General features: G+C 37.4%; 1 protein-coding gene across 1 annotated transcript in view; it reads left to right on the top strand.

The window, feature by feature from the left end:
- DCAF5 (DDB1 and CUL4 associated factor 5) overlaps positions 1-12,996 on the top strand; it is a 141,112-nt gene extending 128,116 nt beyond the window's left edge. Inside the window, exon 9 of the mRNA XM_051977893.1 lies at positions 10,935-12,996. Coding sequence (XP_051833853.1) covers positions 10,935-12,692 — 1,758 coding nt within the window. The 3' untranslated portion in view covers positions 12,693-12,996. The remainder of the gene's footprint in view (positions 1-10,934) is intronic.
- Positions 12,997-17,813: the final 4,817 nt, after the last annotated feature.

The raw sequence follows: 17,813 nt of genomic DNA, 5'->3' as shown, positions 1-17,813 counted from the left end.
ACAGTACCTTTTTTCTGCCTCGGAAGGAGAATGCCTGTATTCTCAGGTGTGGTTTCTGAAGGCTCTCTTCCAACAGGTCTCCTTTTTCATTAGCACCACACTTCCCTCTGGAAGCTGTGTATTTTGTATTTAACAAATGCCAAGGCAACAAGGAATGGCCTGAACAGAGAACTGGCCTAGGAGCCAGGTAGGTTTGAGTACTGCCTCTGATACCTAGTGAGCTGTGAGACTTTGGATGAGTCACTTCTCCCTTCTTAGACAATGCCCTAAAAACTATCAGGTACAGAGAAGCTAGAGAGGGCTCCCTATTCTAATGTAATCACAAGTTGAGTCCTTATCCTTGTTCCTGTCTCTAACAGATTGGGAAAAGGAGATACTTTCAGACACCTTTCCTTAGATAAAGCACTGGACACTGGACTCTGGACTCTGGAAGACCTGAGTTCAAAGCTAGCCTCTCCGTTTTGATCTAGCAGCATGACTTGTGGCAGATCACAAAACTTCTGTCATCCTATGAAATAGGGATAAGAGCACCTACTTTTCCCTTCTTAGATGGAAAGCCTTCCAAACAATTTAAATTAAATTAGTGCTATGCTGTAAAAAATAAATAATAGTCACATATATATAGATCACTGCACTTAATGATAGTTCTAATAAAGTATATGAATAAACAACCAGACCCTATTCCTGCCTATAAAGTTAAACTTTTTCCTTTGAGAGTATTTCTTTACCCTTCTTTTCCCTCATGAACCCTGCATATTGTCAGTCAATAAACATTTAGTGCCTACTTTCCACCAGACACTGTCCTAAGAGCCAGGGATACAAAAAAAAAGCAAAAGAAAAGTTTCTGCCTTCAAAGAGCTTGAAGTCTAAAGGAAGAGACAACACACAAACAAATAGAGACAAAACAAGCTGCATATTGAAAAACCCAGAAGGTTCTTGCATTGGAATTAAGAGACTGGAGAAGACTGAAGATGGGGTTTTACTTAGGACTTCAAGGAAGCTAGAGAAATCAGAATGGAAGAAAGAGAGCATTCCAGGTATGGAGGACATCCAGAGAGAATGAATGCCCTGAGCCACAAGAATGGAGTATGTGGTTCATGAAATAGCCAAGCAGCCACTATTACTGTATCAAAGATTATGTTATGGAATAATATTTTCATACTACTCCTTCCCAAAATTCTATTTTATTTCATATTTGTGAGAAATAGCTTTTCTCTTATTTCTGCATGTAACTTGTTAATCTTAAGGATAAAGAGGGAAAATATCCTATGTAAAATATAAGTTCCTTGGGAGCAAGAACCTTCTGGGTTTTTGTCTTTGTACCCCTGTACCTAGCACAGTCTTTGCACATCCTAGGCCCTAAAACATTGAATATTGTCTTAAATGATATTAGAGCGAGAGAGAATCAGTCAGAAGTCTTATTGCAAAAGATCCATTCCACTGGCACATCTAACACTTTCTAATCTTTCAGATGACACAGACTACTGGGTGGATTGGAAGGTTTCATTATTTTCCTCAATCCACAGAATTTCCTGTTAGGGAAATTTAGGTTTTGAACATGAGAATTACTAAATCAAAAAACTAAAAGTTCTGCTAATTCAGATAGGTTAGTCTTTTCACCATTATCTATCATAATTCTCCTAGCAAACTTTTAGCTTCTTAAGTTTAATACACAAATCTGTGACTTCATCAATTTGAACATTCTCTGCAATGGTACAGATTGCAAACTATGCCTACCCATCCTGTATACTCATGTCCTCCTGTGAGTTCATCACAAGAGGCCCACCCAAGGTGTGATGTGTTGGAGCTGAATCATATCAATCTTGAAACTCTTGCTTTAAACAAAGTCAAAATAAGGAAGTTGCACATAAATGGAAGAATGGTTCATAAATACGCCTTAAGAAAAGAAAAAAGTTGGAAATGAGTTTTATCATACATCAGAAAGAAAGAGAAACATTATTTCATGGGATATTTAGTACTGAAATATACATAATAAACAGTGCTAAATATTTGCCAAAAGACCACCATGAAAATGATTGCAATTGGTTGTTAGGGATGAAACGGCAGAGAAAAATCTGAGGAATTTGAGAAGATGCTTCAAACTCAGTAAGCATATATTCTGATATTTGGCATCTTAGTTCAAGGGTAGGAAAAGGTAAGAATAGGGAAAAATCTATGCAAAATCATGGTTCAAAAAAAGAATGAGATATATTAGATTAATTGCTTTCTAGGAGCAAAGGTGGGAGGGAGAGAGAGAAAATTTGAAACACAAGGTTTTGTACGAGTGAATGTTGAAAACTATCTTTGCAAAAAATTTTAAAATAAAAAGCTATTATTTTTTTAAAAATTAGTAAAGCCAAAGACACAGACCATATAAAAGTATGATGACTTTAGATCATATCTATTCTTCTTTGAGAAAAGAAGTTGATAGGGCATCATAAACAGCAAGCTCCAGATGGGATGGCATGACAAAACAAAAACAAAACTTGAACAAAAAAGATATATTACTGTAATATGAGAATTATCCCTAAATCTCTTATCTGTGTAAGATATTACTTCTCAAAGCTAATATCATAACTTGGAAAAATTAAGAAGAATAATAATGAGAGAAAAGATATGATATATAACTGGAACCAACTTAAATCCCAATTTGTGTACACATAAATATTTGACAATTAAAAATGGGAAATGGACATAAATTATATCAAAACTAGTTTCAATAATTTTATAAAGAATTTTACCCATTGTAAATTACTTGCCACAATGAGGAGAACAAAAGAACCATAAAATATCTTTTGTCAACAGACTTTTTGCTTTATTTGCCTATCAAGAGATATGTCACTAAGAAAACCCAATAGTTAGATTTACAAAGAGAAATTCCATTTAAAGTAACTACTGATTGTATAAAATATTTAGAAATCTATCTGCCAAGGGAAAATCAGAAACTTTTGTGCAAAACTACAAACACTTTCCACACAAATTAAGTCTGATCTAACCAACTGGAAAAATATTAAATGCTCTTGGATTGGGCAAGCAAATATCATAAAGATGACAATACTACCTAAACTAATCTATTTATTTAACGCTATACCAATCAGACTCCCAAAAAACTATTTTGATGACCTAGAAAAAATAACAACAAAGTTCATATGGAAAAACAAGGATTTCAAAGGAATTAATAAAAAAAAATCCAACAATGGTGGATTAGCTGTACCAGATCTAAAATTATACTATAAAGCAGCAGTTACTAAAACCATCTGGTATTGGCTAAGAAATAGACTGGTTGATCAATGGAATAGATTAGGTTCAAAGGACAAAACAGCCAATAACTTTAATAATCTAGTGTTTGACAAACCCAAAGACCCCAGTTTTTAGGATAAGAATGCATTTGACAAAAATTGCTGGGAAAATTGGAAATTAATATGGCAAAAACTAGGCATTGACCCACATTTAACACCGTACACCAAGATAAGGTCAAAATGGGTTCATGACTTAGGCATAAAGAATGAGATGATAAATAAATTGAAAGAGCATAGGATAGTTTACCTCTCAGACCTGTAGAAGAGGAAGGAATTTATGACTAAAGAAGAACTAGAGATCACTATTGACTACAAAATAGAAAATTTTGATTATATCAAATTGAAAAGTTTTTGTACAAACAAAACTAATGCAGACAAGATTAGAAGGGAAACAATAAACTGGGAAAACATTTTTACAGTCAAAGGTTCTGATAAAGGCCTCATTTCCAAAATATATAGAGAATTGACTCTAATTTATAAGAAATCAAGCCATTCTCCAATTGATAAACGGTCATAGGATATGAAGACAATTCTCAGATGAAGAAATTGAAACTAATTTTAGCCATATGAAAATATGCTTCAAATCATTATTAATCAGAGAAATGCAAATTAAGACAACTCTGAGATACCATTACACACCTGTCAGATTGGCTAGAATGACGGAGAAAGATAATGCAGAATGCTGGAGGGGATGTGGGAAAACTGGGACACTGATACATTGTTGGTGGAATTGTGAATAATCCAGCCATTCTGGAGAGCGATTTGGAACTATGCTCAAAAATTTATCAAACTGTGCATACCCTTTGACCCAGCAGTGTTACCAATGGGCTTATATCCCAAAGAGATACTAAAGAAGAGAAAGGGACCTGTATGTGCCAAAATGTTTGTGGCAGCCCTGTTTGTAGTGGCTAGAAGCTGGAAAATGAATGGATGCCCATCAATTGGAGAATGGTTGAGTAAATTGTGGTATATGAATGTTATGGAATATTATTGTTCTGTAAGAAATGACCAGCAGGATGAATACAGAGAGGCTTGGAGAGACTTACATGAACTGATGCTAAGTGAAATGAGCAGAACCGGGAGATCATTATATAATTCAACAACGATACTGTATGAGGATGTATTCTGATGGAAGTGGATTTCTTCGACAAAGAGAAGATCTAATTCAGTTTCAATTGATCAAGGATGGATAGAAGCAGCTACATACTGTTTGCATTTTTGTTTTTCTTCCCAGGTTATCTTTACCTTCTGAATCCAATTCTCCCTGTGCAACAAGAGAACTTTTTGGTTCTGCACACATATATAATAAGATATACTGTAACCTATTTAACATGTATAGGACTGCTTGCCATCTGGGAGAGGGAGTGCAGGGAGGGAGGGGAAAAATCGGAACAGAAGTGAGTGCAAAGGATAATGTAAAAAAATCACCGTGGCATGGGTGTCACGGTTTTATTTTGTCAATAAAAAGTTATTTTAAAAAATTATATACACACACACACACACACACACACATATATATATATATATATATATATATGTAATTTCTTCTAAGAGAGTCTCATGTGATGAGGGCCAATTTATATCATTCTCTGGGGCTTCATCTAGAGATGATCTGCTTTTAGTCTCCTCAGGGTTTGAAATCTGTTCTCTTTCATCATAAAAACTATCTATGGTCAGGGTTCTTTTTGCTTTTTTGCTAATTTTTTTTTAAAAGTTGAGATCTGTTTTTAGGGCAAAAGAGATTGTTCAAACTTCCTCTACAAGTGGCAACAGCTGTGCTGGGTCAGTGCTGACTCATTCCTGGTGTGTGTGGCCAAGTCTTGTAAAATTCTGGCATTTTAGGTTCACTCTTTACCTTTTGTGTTTGTGTTGGATGTCTTATAACTTCTCTGCTCATCTACTGGATTGCATTGTTGGATAGCCAACACTGCTATAAATTCGGTGGAGCCCACACCACCCCAGGTTTGTGCTGCCTGCAGTCAGTGTCTGTGCTTGGCCTGCTTGCATTTGGCCCGCCTCCCTCCATGCTCGATTGAAACAGATCTTTTCTGGAGGGCTTTGAAATTACCTTCTGTTTGTAATTTGTTATACTCACAATATTTGTGGGTTCTCCAATGAGAGATTTTTAAAAGAATAAGGGTGAAAGATTTTATCAAGGAATGGTGAGAAATTTATTTAAACACATGTCTAGAAGGGAATAATAGATGATCATCTAGAGTATTCTTATCACTTTTGCAATATCAGAAGAGAATGTGGAAGATCTTCAAGTTTGGCTAAACTTTTTATATTCATTTCTTTACATGCTTTCTTTTCTTTTGCCAAAATAAAAAGGTCGTGAGCTTGCTTTCATTTAGCCATTTGTAAAAAGGAGCTGAGAAAAAATTCACTTTCAAGAGCTGAGAAAGGAGCTTTTAGAAAGAGAACATGGAATTTAATTCTATGCCAAGAGTTTTGTTTCCAGACAATTTTTCCTCTTTAATTACCAAAGTCTACTCTAGGATGATGAAAAATTAGTTAATATTTCAAAACCACAACTTGAACTCCTTTTCAAAGCCAGTTAGACATTGTCTTTTAACCTTTATAAGCTAGAAACGGACATGTGAAAGATTATAAAAAGCATTACGGAAATAATTGTCTTTGGTTAAATGAACTTCTTAAGGAATTCCACAAAACTAATTTAGGGCAAAATTCTCTTGTCCAGCTAATTTCATGGTAGTATTATCACCCACATCCTTTTGAGATAAATCTACGAAACTAAAAACGGGAAAGTCAACTAAGCAAATTAAAAACTTGAAAATTAAGAAGTTGAATTGAATGTTGTGGGAAGTTATTTTATAAACCTAGAATTGTAGTACCTTTTGAGTGGTGATGCTTTTACTTAGAGTTGCTGAAAGAAGGATCAAAAGTAAGCTAGAGCAAAATTCTATGGAGTTTTCACAAGTAACTACTCAATCCTGTGGAAGCAGTGCTCTTAACGTTGCTGAAAGTTAGGAAGGTTCAGGGGTTTTGTATTAGCTGTCTAAAGATAGTCATCTTTGTCAAGCAAGAATCATCATTGCCATGGCTACATGCTGATATGTATGAGTTTATCTGAGCCACTTGGACTGGTGAATCTAATAATTCTCATTTGCAATGACAGCTTAATTACTGTTAACCTGATTTTTTTGCATAACATCTGACATGTGCAGTGTTTTCTGTATCTCCTCCCTACACTACCACCCTCCTCTGAAGAAGCTGGCTGTTTTAAACATTTAAGTGGCTCTTATTTTAAATATATAGCATGAAACATTTTTATAGTTAAAGGTTCTGATAAAGGCCTCATTTCCAAAATATATAGGGAATTTATTTTAATTTATAAGAAATCAAGCCATTCTCCAAAAGATATGAACAATTTTCAGATGATGAAATTGAAAGTATTTTTACTCATATGAAAGGGTGTTCCAAATCATTATTGATCAGAGAAATGCAGATTAAGACAACTCTGAGATACCACTACACACCTGTTAGATTGGCTAGAATGACAGGGAAAGATAATGATGGAGGGAATTTTGGGAAACTGTGACACTGATGCATTGTTGGTGAGAGTTATTCCAGAATGCATCCAACCACTTTAGAGAGCAATTTGGAACTATGCTCAAAAAGTTATCAAAGTGTGCATACCCTTTGACCTAGCAGTGTTTCTACTGGGCTTATATCCGAAAGAGATCTTAAAGGAGGGGAAGGGACTTGTACGTGCCAAAATGTTTGTGGCAACCCTTTTCGTAGTGGCTAGAAACTGGAAATTGAATGGATGCCCATCAATTGGAGAATGGCTGAATAAACTGTGGTATATGAATGTTATGGAATATTATTGTTCTGTAAGGAATGACCAGCAGGATGAATACAGAGAGGCTTGGAGAGACTTATATGAACTGATGCTAAGTGAAATGAGCAGAACCAGAAGATCATTATACACTTCAACAGCAATACTATATAATGATCAATTCTGATGGACGTGGCCATCTTCAACAATGAGAGGATCCAAATCAGTTCCAGTAGATCAGTGATGAACAGAACCAGCTACACCCAGCGAAAGAACACTGTGAAATGAGCATGAACCACAACTTAGAATTTGCACTCTTTCTGTTGTTGTTTGCTTGCATTTTTGTTTTTCTTCCTAGGTTATTTTTACCTTATTTCTAAATCCGATTTTTCTTGTGCAACAAGATAACTGTATAAATATGTATACTTATATTCTATTTAACATATACTTTAACATGTATGGGACTGCCTGCCATCTCGGGGAGGGGATGGAGGGAAGGAAGGGGAAAGTTAGAACAGAAGTTTTTGCAAGAGTCAATGTTGAAAAATTACCCATGCATATGTTTTGTCAATAAAAAGCTATAATAACAATAATTTTTTAAAAATATATAATGTGGCCTAGATGGATAAAGTCCTAATCTGGGCATCAGAAAACCTTGGTTCTTGTCGCAACTTCTGATTCTGATAGGTAGATAGCATCCTAGATTCAAAGAACTTAGCTTTAAATCCTGTTTCTAAGATTAAGTCACTTACTACTGCCTTGACCTTCAATTTTCCCATCCAATTGCCTGGAATAGAGTTGATGATCTCTGACGTTTCTTCCAGTTTTAGGTCTGTGATATTTGGATAAATTTATTCATAGTGTCTTGTGAGTCTCCACCTTTCTTTTTTTCTGTTTATACTATCCCTATACCAATAAACTGTCATGGATAATGCCTATAATTTTTTTTTTAATGCAAGGGAAAGGACATAGGTATTTTGAGAGTTCTTAATATTAACTTGAAAACTCATAAACTCACCTATGTTCCTGACTGATTGGTCACATTTGGAAAAATCCCACACATTGTCAATTAATTTTCTTCCTGCTCCCAACAAATGCAATATTTTACAGGAGCTGAGCCTGCCTTTATTTCCCATTTTTCAAAATACAATAGAGGATAGGCAGAAAATTGAAGAAAATCACCCTGATATTGATGGGGCTGAGGTGATTTCTTTTTTGTGAGGGCTGTGACTGACCTTAACCTAGAAACTGGACATAATGTTGTAGAACTTGGTTACCCTTGGTTGTTAAGCCACTTTCCTGGGTAATGGTGCTTGCCTTTGCAAAGATGAAACTGCAATGTAGGCTGTTGACTATTCTCACTAAAGCAAGTGTAAGCAATACCTATTAGTTAAAAATAGCAATACTGAAGTTGGGGAATACAGATGAACAGACTAAAATATTAACTCTCAGGGAGATGTGATGTGGGATAGTGCTAAAGAGAAGTTTGCTTGGTAAGATTTTGTCTCTTGATCTCAATCAACCCTTGTCTTCTCCAGCAAATTGACCCTACTATTATACCTATAATTCTGCTAATCTCTAATTCTATCCCTATCTCTTAATATCTTCCTTGCACCTACACACATTTCTGTATCTCCTCCATCCTTTAGAAAAATTTAATGATTCAACCATACCATCTGTCATTCTATATCTTTCCTTCCTTTCTCAACCAAACTCTTTGAGAAAAGTGCCTTTATCTCCTTTTCTCTTACTCTCTTCTTAACCATTCTGCAACCTGGATTCCTATCTCATCATTCATTTGAAACTTTCAAGTGATTTCTTAATTGGCAAATTCATGTCCTTTTCTCAGTTCTTGTCCAGTTGTCACAATTTGTGACAGCATGTCATATTGTTAATTACTACCTTCTGAGTACCCTCTTCTTTAGGTTTTTGTAATACTGCTGTTTTCTAGTTCTCCCACCATATGATCATTTCTCATCCAGATCCTTATCCCTGTCATATAACCATTTGTGTCTTCCAAGGGCCTCTGGTTTCTCTTCTTTTTTCTATATTTTCTCTTGATATTATCAGTTTCCATGGGTTCATTTAACATATCAATGCAGAAGCTCCCCAGTTCTGTAAGTCTAGCCCCAAGCTTTTTCCTGAACTCCAACCATCTGTCTTTTGAACATCTCAAACTAAATCTCATGGGCATCCCATGTTGACCATTGCCAAAATAGAACTCATTCTCTTTCCTCTCAAAATGTCCATTCCCTATTTCCTGATTACTTCCCTGTTACTCTTAAGGGTACTAGCATCTTCCGGATCACCTAGACTTCCTTAGTCCCATCTTTGACTCTTCACTCTTACTCATAGCACATATATATCTACATCTATATACACATATATCTATACACATATTATATAATGCATATATTTACTTACATACATAATCTACTTCAGTGCCAGATCTTATTGATGTTGTAAATGAATAAGTACCTCTTATTATATGTTCTCTTCTCCTCACCTGCAAATCCATCACCCTAATTCTGGCCATCAATGCTTCTTGCCTGGACTATTATAATAGCCTTTCAGTTCAGCCTCAAATTTCTTCCCATTCTAGTCCATTCTCTATTCATCTGCCCACATGATTTTCCTAAAGCACACATGTTAACCATGTCACACATCCCCACTCTCATTCCTGTCAGACTCCCCCATCCCGAATAAACTCCAGCATCACCCTCTTACCTCACAGATCAAATATAAAATCTTTTGCTCCACACTTAAAGCCTTTCAGTTTTTTTTTTTTTAAACCTGGCTCTCCTTCCTACCTTTCTAGTCTTCAAATGCTACTGCTATCTGCCTTTGCACTGTCTCTTCCTCATGTTTGAGTGCTCTCTTTCCTCTCAATATCCTTGGCTTTTCTTAAAGATAATTCAAATCCTCATAGGGGTGGAAGGCCCTTTAGTTATGTTTTTCTTCCTTAGACTTATGAACTTTGTGAGAGAATGTATAGTCTTTACCCTTATCTGTATCTCTAGCATGATGCTGGGCACATAGTGAATGCTTAATAAATGCTTATGAACTAATTTCTACATTGTCTTACCTGTAATTTAATTTGGAGTTAAAAAGAAATTCAGAAATCATCTAGTTCAGTCCCTTCATTTTTCAGACCTAGAAAAATTAAGTAATTTACTCAACAAGGCTGAGATTTGAACTCCAGTTTTCTGCTCCCAAATTCATTACACTTTCTACTATACTGTACTGGTCTCTGAAGGATTTGAGGGCAGGAGTGAGTGGAGACACTGGGAAGAAAATAGAGAAGTGTATCCATCTGTCTGGATTGCTATCTCATGCAAAGTGATGGAGGGAAGCAGGCATAGAGAGGCCATGTATTTTGCCAAATGACACAGAAGTAGAGAGGGCAATGGTTTTATATATACATTTAGAGTTGGAAGGAAACCATGTTGCCTAGGTTAATCCTTTCTCTTTCTCTCTTCCCCTCTCCCCCCCCCCCCCCCCCCGTCTCTTTTTGTCTCTCCTTCCTTCTCTCCCTCCCCTTTATTCCCCTCCCTGTCTCTCTTTATCTCTCCTTCTCTCCTCCCTCCCCTGGAGAAATGAGAAAACTGAAGCTCAAACAGGTTGTGACTTCCCCAAAGTCACACAGTGAGTGGCAGAGTAAGTTATATCCAATAATAACCATGATGTAAGAAGATAAAAGGCATCATCACAATGTTAAACTTTTTTTAATAGGAAGGAGTGAAGTAAAAGTAAGAGAGGGCAAGAGTTTTAAGTCCTGTGTTGTCATTAACTTTCAGATATTTTCAGATCTGTTTCTTTTTCTTTTCTTCCAGATATGGAGTCCCTATAAGCAACCAGGTTGCACTGGAGACCTCGATGGTCGAATTGAAGATGACTCCCGCTGTCTCTATACCCATGAAGAATACATCAGCCTTGTGTTGAACAGTGGGAGTGGCTTGTCTCACGACTACGCCAACCAGTCAGTCCAAGAAGACCCACGGATGATGGCTTTCTTTGACTCTCTGGTACGCCGGGAGATTGAGGGTTGGAGCTCAGATTCCGATAGCGACCTCAGTGAGAGCACCATCCTGCAGCTGCATGCAGGGGTGAGCGAGCGCTCAGGTTACAGCGATTCCGAGTCCTCTGCCTCCCTGCACCATTCTCCACCCCCTGTGGCCAACGAGCCAGCCGACACCGCCTTCCACCTGGGACCCCTTGGAGCCACAGCGATAGCATCACCCCCACCCTCATCATGTGAAGATGTGGCCTCGCGACAGCAGCGGCTGTCTGCCTTGCGGAGGTACCAAGACAAGCGCCTCCTGGCCCTCTCCAATGAGTCAGATTCCGATGAGAACGCTTGTGAGGCCGAGCTGGATACCGACCTCTTCCCCCGACCCAGATCACCCAGTCCTGAAGAAAATGAGTCTAGTAGTTCCAGCAGCAGCAGTAGCACTGAGGATGAGGAGGAGCTAAATGAAAGGCGCACGTCCACCCGCCAAAGAAACGCCATGAGACGGCGACAGAAGCCTCCACGAGATGACAGGCCTGGTGCCCCAGCAAAGCACACCGGGACCTATATTGGAGAAGATAACTACGACTACCCACAGATCAAGGTAGATGACCTCTCCTCTTCCCCAGCCTCCTCCCCAGAGCGCAGCACCTCAAACGTAGAGACCCACCCAGGGCGGGCGTCCCCAGCTTCCGACATGGAGTCAGTGGAGCGGAAAATCTACAAAGCTTACAAATGGCTTCACTACTCCTACATCTCATATTCAACTAGCAAAGATGAAGAGACTTCCTTAGGAGTTGCGGGGGAGGCAGATGAGGGGAAACCTGGGACAAGCGAGAAGAGCCACATCGCCCCTTCATCCAGCAGAAGTGCTTTGAGTGCTGCCAGTCCCCATGGCAGCCAGGAGCTCCCTACTGAAGGGCAAGGCAGGGAAGCTTTGAAAGAAGGCAGTCCTACCACAAGTCCTAGCCACGGCCCAGGCTGCGATCAAGACAGCCATGCAGGTGCAGAAGAACAAGAAGGAACATCCCAGAGCACCAGTAACTCCAGCTCCCTGGAACACACTTTTGAGACCAAGAAGCTCAATGGGAAGTCCATTTGCAAAGCCTTGAGTGAGAGGTCTGAGGAGCAGCCCTTATCCACAGCTCCCAAAGGATCTTGCCTGGCCCTCGGAAGTGGACCCACTAACTGTCCAAGGACCCAGTCTGACGACAGTGAGGAGAGAAACCTTGAAACTGTCTGTCCCAACCACAACAATGGACACTTCCATCCTCGACCCCTTCACCTCCACAACAATGGACAGAACTTTGGGGAGTCAGAGGCAGTCACCCACTCTTCCCCAGGACATTCAGATGCTGACAATGACAATGTGCTTCTACCTGGAGCACTCTTGCACAAAGACTGCCATCTATCTGAAATGGACTGTGAGGACCACAGCACTGGTACAAAAGAGGACCTAACTGAACCTCATCTGCCAGACATCAGGGGCAGCCATGGGCGAAGCGGACTCAAAAGGCACCGGGGGGAGTTGGAAGATACAGATTCAGAAAATTCCTGCTCAGAGAAGAAATTAAAAACATGATAAATGCAAGAGGGGGAAAAAAGAGCCTACAGAAAGAACCCTATTAAAAAAAAAGAAAAAAACAAGAAAAAACCCTGTTTAGTAAAATACAGAGGAAAAGGAAAAAAGTATTAAAGGCACATAGAGCCAGGGTCTAAAATGTTGTGTCTATGATGCTGCTCCATTCCATTCGGCGATGGGTCTAAGTGTTTGGCCAATGGCTTGTGCTGTATAAAGAAAAAAATTCAAGTGACTCCTTTATTAGTGAGACTTGAGTATAGTGTACCTGTGCAAGGTTCTGTTAAAGTAAATCCTTGTTGAGACATTTGGCTTGTTCTTGTGTGTGTGTGCACACAGGCGTGTGTGTGAGAGAGAAAATGTGTGTGTATGTGTGCACGCACGCGAGTGTGTGTGTGTGTATGTGTGTGTGTGTGTTCAGCCTCTCTGCCTGACTGTTGAATTAGATTTTTCTTTTAGTTCTCCACTTGAAAGAATATATAGATGTATATATTTTTTGCCACCTCACTGTTTACACGCCATAGATATTCTGGTCTTAAAGAGGGATGACTGCTACATGAGATCCTGTTTGGAGCAGGAATTGTAGAGATGTGGCATTCGAAGGGGCAGAGTAGAGAGCTAATGAAAAGTTGTTCAGTCCATTGACCATGCTGATGAGAAGAAGAGCATGGTCACTTTTTTGAAAATTGTGAAGCCTTCCATGTTTTCTATATGTAGCACTTTTTTCATAAAGCACTTAATGTGGATATATTTCATTAAAACATTCTTCATACTAATGAGAGGTTATAGGAAAGAATGGCCTTTTTCAGGTTCAGGGAGAGTATGTGTTCCTAATAAATTTCATTGTTTTCAAGTTTGGTAATGCTGCAACATAACCTTTATGAAGACATTAAATTGGAACTACATGTGGGTCATGCGCTGTAACCAATATGGTGCTAGTTCTTAGATCCCAGTTGAACAAAAGCCAGCAGGTGCTTCCTTGGCTCCATATGTTGAGGGCTAGACTTGTAGAAGAAGAATTTCTTATAGAAGAAGAAAGTTTTTAGGAGCTTTACACTTTCGCTACTAACATGAATTCTCATTGATGAGCAACCAAGAGCCATTCAAGTGAAGAGGAATATCTAGTTGAAAGAGAAAAAGAGTAGTGTTGTATACAGTTACTTTGTCACAAATCCCATTGACTAGACTTGATCTGATTTGAAACTCCCTTAGAATTGCTCATGATAGGATCCGTGATCCAGCTCCTGCATTGTAGTGTTCTTCCTGAAGTATCAAGTTCCTGTTAAGCTGGATAATCTACAAGACAGAAAATGTAAGGAGATGAGTTGATCATAAATTAATGTTCTTTAGATAAAGCTGCAGTGCTTTGAATTTTATGAAGGGAGAAGGGAAAAGACCAAAAGACTCACAGTGCTGCCATGTAGTGATTAGAATCACCTGAGCACAGTAAATATTTGATGTGCATTGAAATATAGAACATGGTTCTATATGCCCAATATAATCCATGGAATAATCAGCTGGAGAAGAAGAGATCCATGAAAAGTGAAGAAAATCTAGAGTGAGCAAAGGAGTAAAAAAAGAAAATCATCTGTTGGTCTCAAAAGGTGCTGGAAACCAGATCTGCAAATTAGTATCTGACTTTCAACCAGATCTTTTTTAGTGTGCAAAGTATTTTCCTTTTGCTAGGAGTCTTTAGGATATCAAAACCTGACTGACATATAGGTTTGTGGAAGGAGAAAGGTAATGAAGGTGTGATAGTGAGAAAAGAGAAGTCCAAAGTTCGGAGAAGAAAGAAATTTAACTACTTTTAGGCATTGAGGGAACTACATAAAAAAATGGTAAACTAGAAGGGGGAGTGTCATCTTACCAAGCTTTTTGTAAAGCTAAAGATATACCTGACATGGTATGATGCAACTTATGTATAAAAACACCCTTAGAGAGAGGGGAGAGGAAATATTTTCTATCAACAGTATGAATAGCAGTGGGAAGGACTCAAAATTGAGCAAATGTTATTTATTGGAAGAGGGGAAGAAAAGTTCTGTAACAACCATTAGAATTTTTTCAGATTTGTAATCAAGATGGCTTTCTGATTTGTCTTCTTTGATTATACACAGATCACTGTAAATTCTGGTTTGATAAGCCCAAGTAATTTTTAAGAATTTTGCTTTTGCAAAGTTTTATTAAATTGAAAAGTTTTTTTTAATCCTTCATATACAAAAGATAATCATTCAATGTGTGTTTCTCTGCTACCTCTCAGGTTTTTCCTTTTTTGGTTTTTCTCTATAACAAATGACCAGAAGCAATTTTATCCAAGGAAGTCAATTGTCCTAGAGAGGTAAATTTGTGTTTCCTTGAAGATAGCCAGTTTGGTAGTTGCAGTTCTTAAACTGCAAAATTTTGTCTTTCACTTTCAGGGTCTTTAAACCTTGCTGCAATCACCTTATCCAAATCTCTGAAAGGAAAAAGGGAAGCATTCAGCCTATTGATTGGTTAGCTTTTTAGTCTTCAGTCAAAAGAGATGAATTTTAATGGAAATGAACTTTAATGACCATGATACTCTTTGTTCTCTTAATACTCCAAATTTCAGTTTTTAAAATTACATCATTTTTAAAATAATGTGTTTTATTTTGATAAAGCAAACACTTCCTAACACATATACCCAAACAACTCCCACCCCCTTACAAAGTACATTCTCTGAAAAAAAAAGTTTTTATCTTCTCTCCCCCCCCCAAAAAAAAAAAAAAAAAAGAGGGCTGTGCACATTAACTTTGACAGTACGGTTCCAACATTAACTTACATTAGATCTGAGTTTTATTTTCTGTCATTGTCTTAAGATTTACATTGTTGTAATCTTTACATCTTTTGGTTCTGCTTTTTTCTCTCTGCATCACTTACTAGAAGGTATTCTAAAAAAGATTCTGCACAACACAAGAGATTTGATTCCTCAAGAAGACAGTCCTAAAAATAGAAGATTCTTTTCTGAAATCCTTTTCCACAGTTGCAGATTCAGGGCTTATGAGACTAATCTGGAGATGATATTGTAACCACATTTACTCCCCAAAATAGCTTGGGTAATAGTGATATTTTAATGATTGTCAAAGGCACAGAATAATATTAAAGAGCTTTAGCTATAGCTTTACTTTCTACAAAACTTTTACAAAGGATTGCATCCTATGCATTCAGATAGCTAACTGGCAAGTAGAAAATGTCACTTAAAACTTTTTTCTTAGCCGCAGTTATTATCTTTTTCTTTGATGTAGCAGGCAAATGAGATTCTAGATTGGTTTAAATAGTAATTGAAATTGGTTTTGATTTAACATACTCAAAATTACTCCTGTTTTTGTATGGCAAAGTACCTTGCCTTTCCTGAAGCCCTGCTCTTCTCTTCTAGTAATAAGTTCTCATGTATGTACAAAAATAAATCTATTATCCCCTAGTAACTGCTCACGTATTCCTCTTCCTTAAAACTGAGTTGCCCAAATATACCCTTTCTTCCTATTTTAACTCTTCAAGAACAGAGGAAGAGAGGAAGTAGTTCCAGCTAGGTGAAAGCTATCCAATTCATTAGCAGACTTGGCTGCCTAAGAACTGAGAGGAAATAAGAACCTTGCATTTCATGTTTATTGTCAATTTAACTGTAATTTCTAATCATGGATCAGAAATCATCAAGAAGGAAAAATGTAGGAAAGGAGGTATGTCAACTTGATTTCCATTATCACTGAGACCAAGTGATTGGCAGCAATATTATATCAGAAAAAAAAGTGCTGGTTTTGAAAATTAGAAAACCTGAGTTCAAATCTTAATCTTTAGCTGTTCAATTAGCTCATGCTTGCTCAGCCTGGGAACAACTTTTGACTTTTGACATTTTGAACTTTCTGGAATAAAAAGTGCAAAAATTAGTAAGAGCCTAGGAGAAAAAAAAGTGAGAAATATGTGGGTATGAATAGATAGCAGAAATGGATTTTCTTAACCCCTTTATGGCTAGAATAGACTGAAAAAATCAAATATGGGGCTTAGTGTGTTATAGAAATGCCTATTTGCAGGACTACAGTAATAGAAAAAGGAATCAGGAAAATAATTTTTAAAAATGAAGTACTAGATTATGACTCCAGAAAATTATGCCATATTTATAGTTAAATAGTGTGTAGCTGTTTCTTCATGAAAACATCTCAATTCCAATCATTTGGGTGCTTCTCTCCACTGCCACCCCACCATGAAGATATCTTATAATGGAAATAAAGAGAAAAGAAGTATAGAATTAACTTTATAGAAATTTGCTTTTCAGCCAGTTTTGCAAGAGTGCATCAATTCTATGAGGTAAGAAATACATGTCAAGTGAACCTGCTCAAAATAGATCTGTTGCAGATTGCTGTGTGTTTGATACTTCAAGGACCCATTATTTCATTGGTATGTTGTACTTCCTCCACAGTGAAGTCCTGAAGTCAATCTGGTAATGTCTCTGAACTTAATTAAATTGGTTCTCAAACAGCCCACCTACAGTCTAATAGTGATTTTGTATCCAAAACCTTTCCAGCTTGATAAAAGCTGTCAATAGTATTCAAAACCCTAGCTTTTCATTCCCAGATTTTAAATTGTTAGGAAATCTTTTTTGAAAATATGTTGACACATTTTAATTTGATTCAAAAAACAAATCTAACTTACAAAGTACATTTCCTTCAAACAATGTATTGATCCTTGAAGAAAGGAAGATAAGTGTACATTAACTTTAGTAGCATAGTACCAACATTGACTTATTAGAACTGAGGGTTGGGTTTTTATGTATGTATGGGGGTTTTATGGGGGGCAAAGGGAGCTCTCATTTACTTTAGACTTATTATATTTAATAGATGCAGCTAAATAGCTCAGTATATAGAGTGCTAGGCTTAGAATCAGGAAAATCTGAGTTCAAATATGACCTCAGTCACTAGCTATGCGATCCTCAGCAAGTCACCTAATATTAATCCATTGGGGAAGGAAATAGCAAATCAACGCTAATCCTTGCCAAAAAAAACACTATAGATAGTATGGTCAATGGGGTCATGAGGAGTCAACCATGATTGAACAAGTAATTATAAATGTTATGCTTTTGACTCTGCTTTCTTCCCTCTATATTCTTCACTGGAA

This window comes from Antechinus flavipes, chromosome 2, assembly GCF_016432865.1.
Source record: "Antechinus flavipes isolate AdamAnt ecotype Samford, QLD, Australia chromosome 2, AdamAnt_v2, whole genome shotgun sequence".
In the NCBI taxonomy this organism is placed as follows: Eukaryota; Metazoa; Chordata; class Mammalia; order Dasyuromorphia; family Dasyuridae; genus Antechinus; species Antechinus flavipes.
The sequence above is the reverse complement of the archived record's forward strand: the minus strand, read 5'-3'. Positions and strand labels throughout refer to the sequence as shown.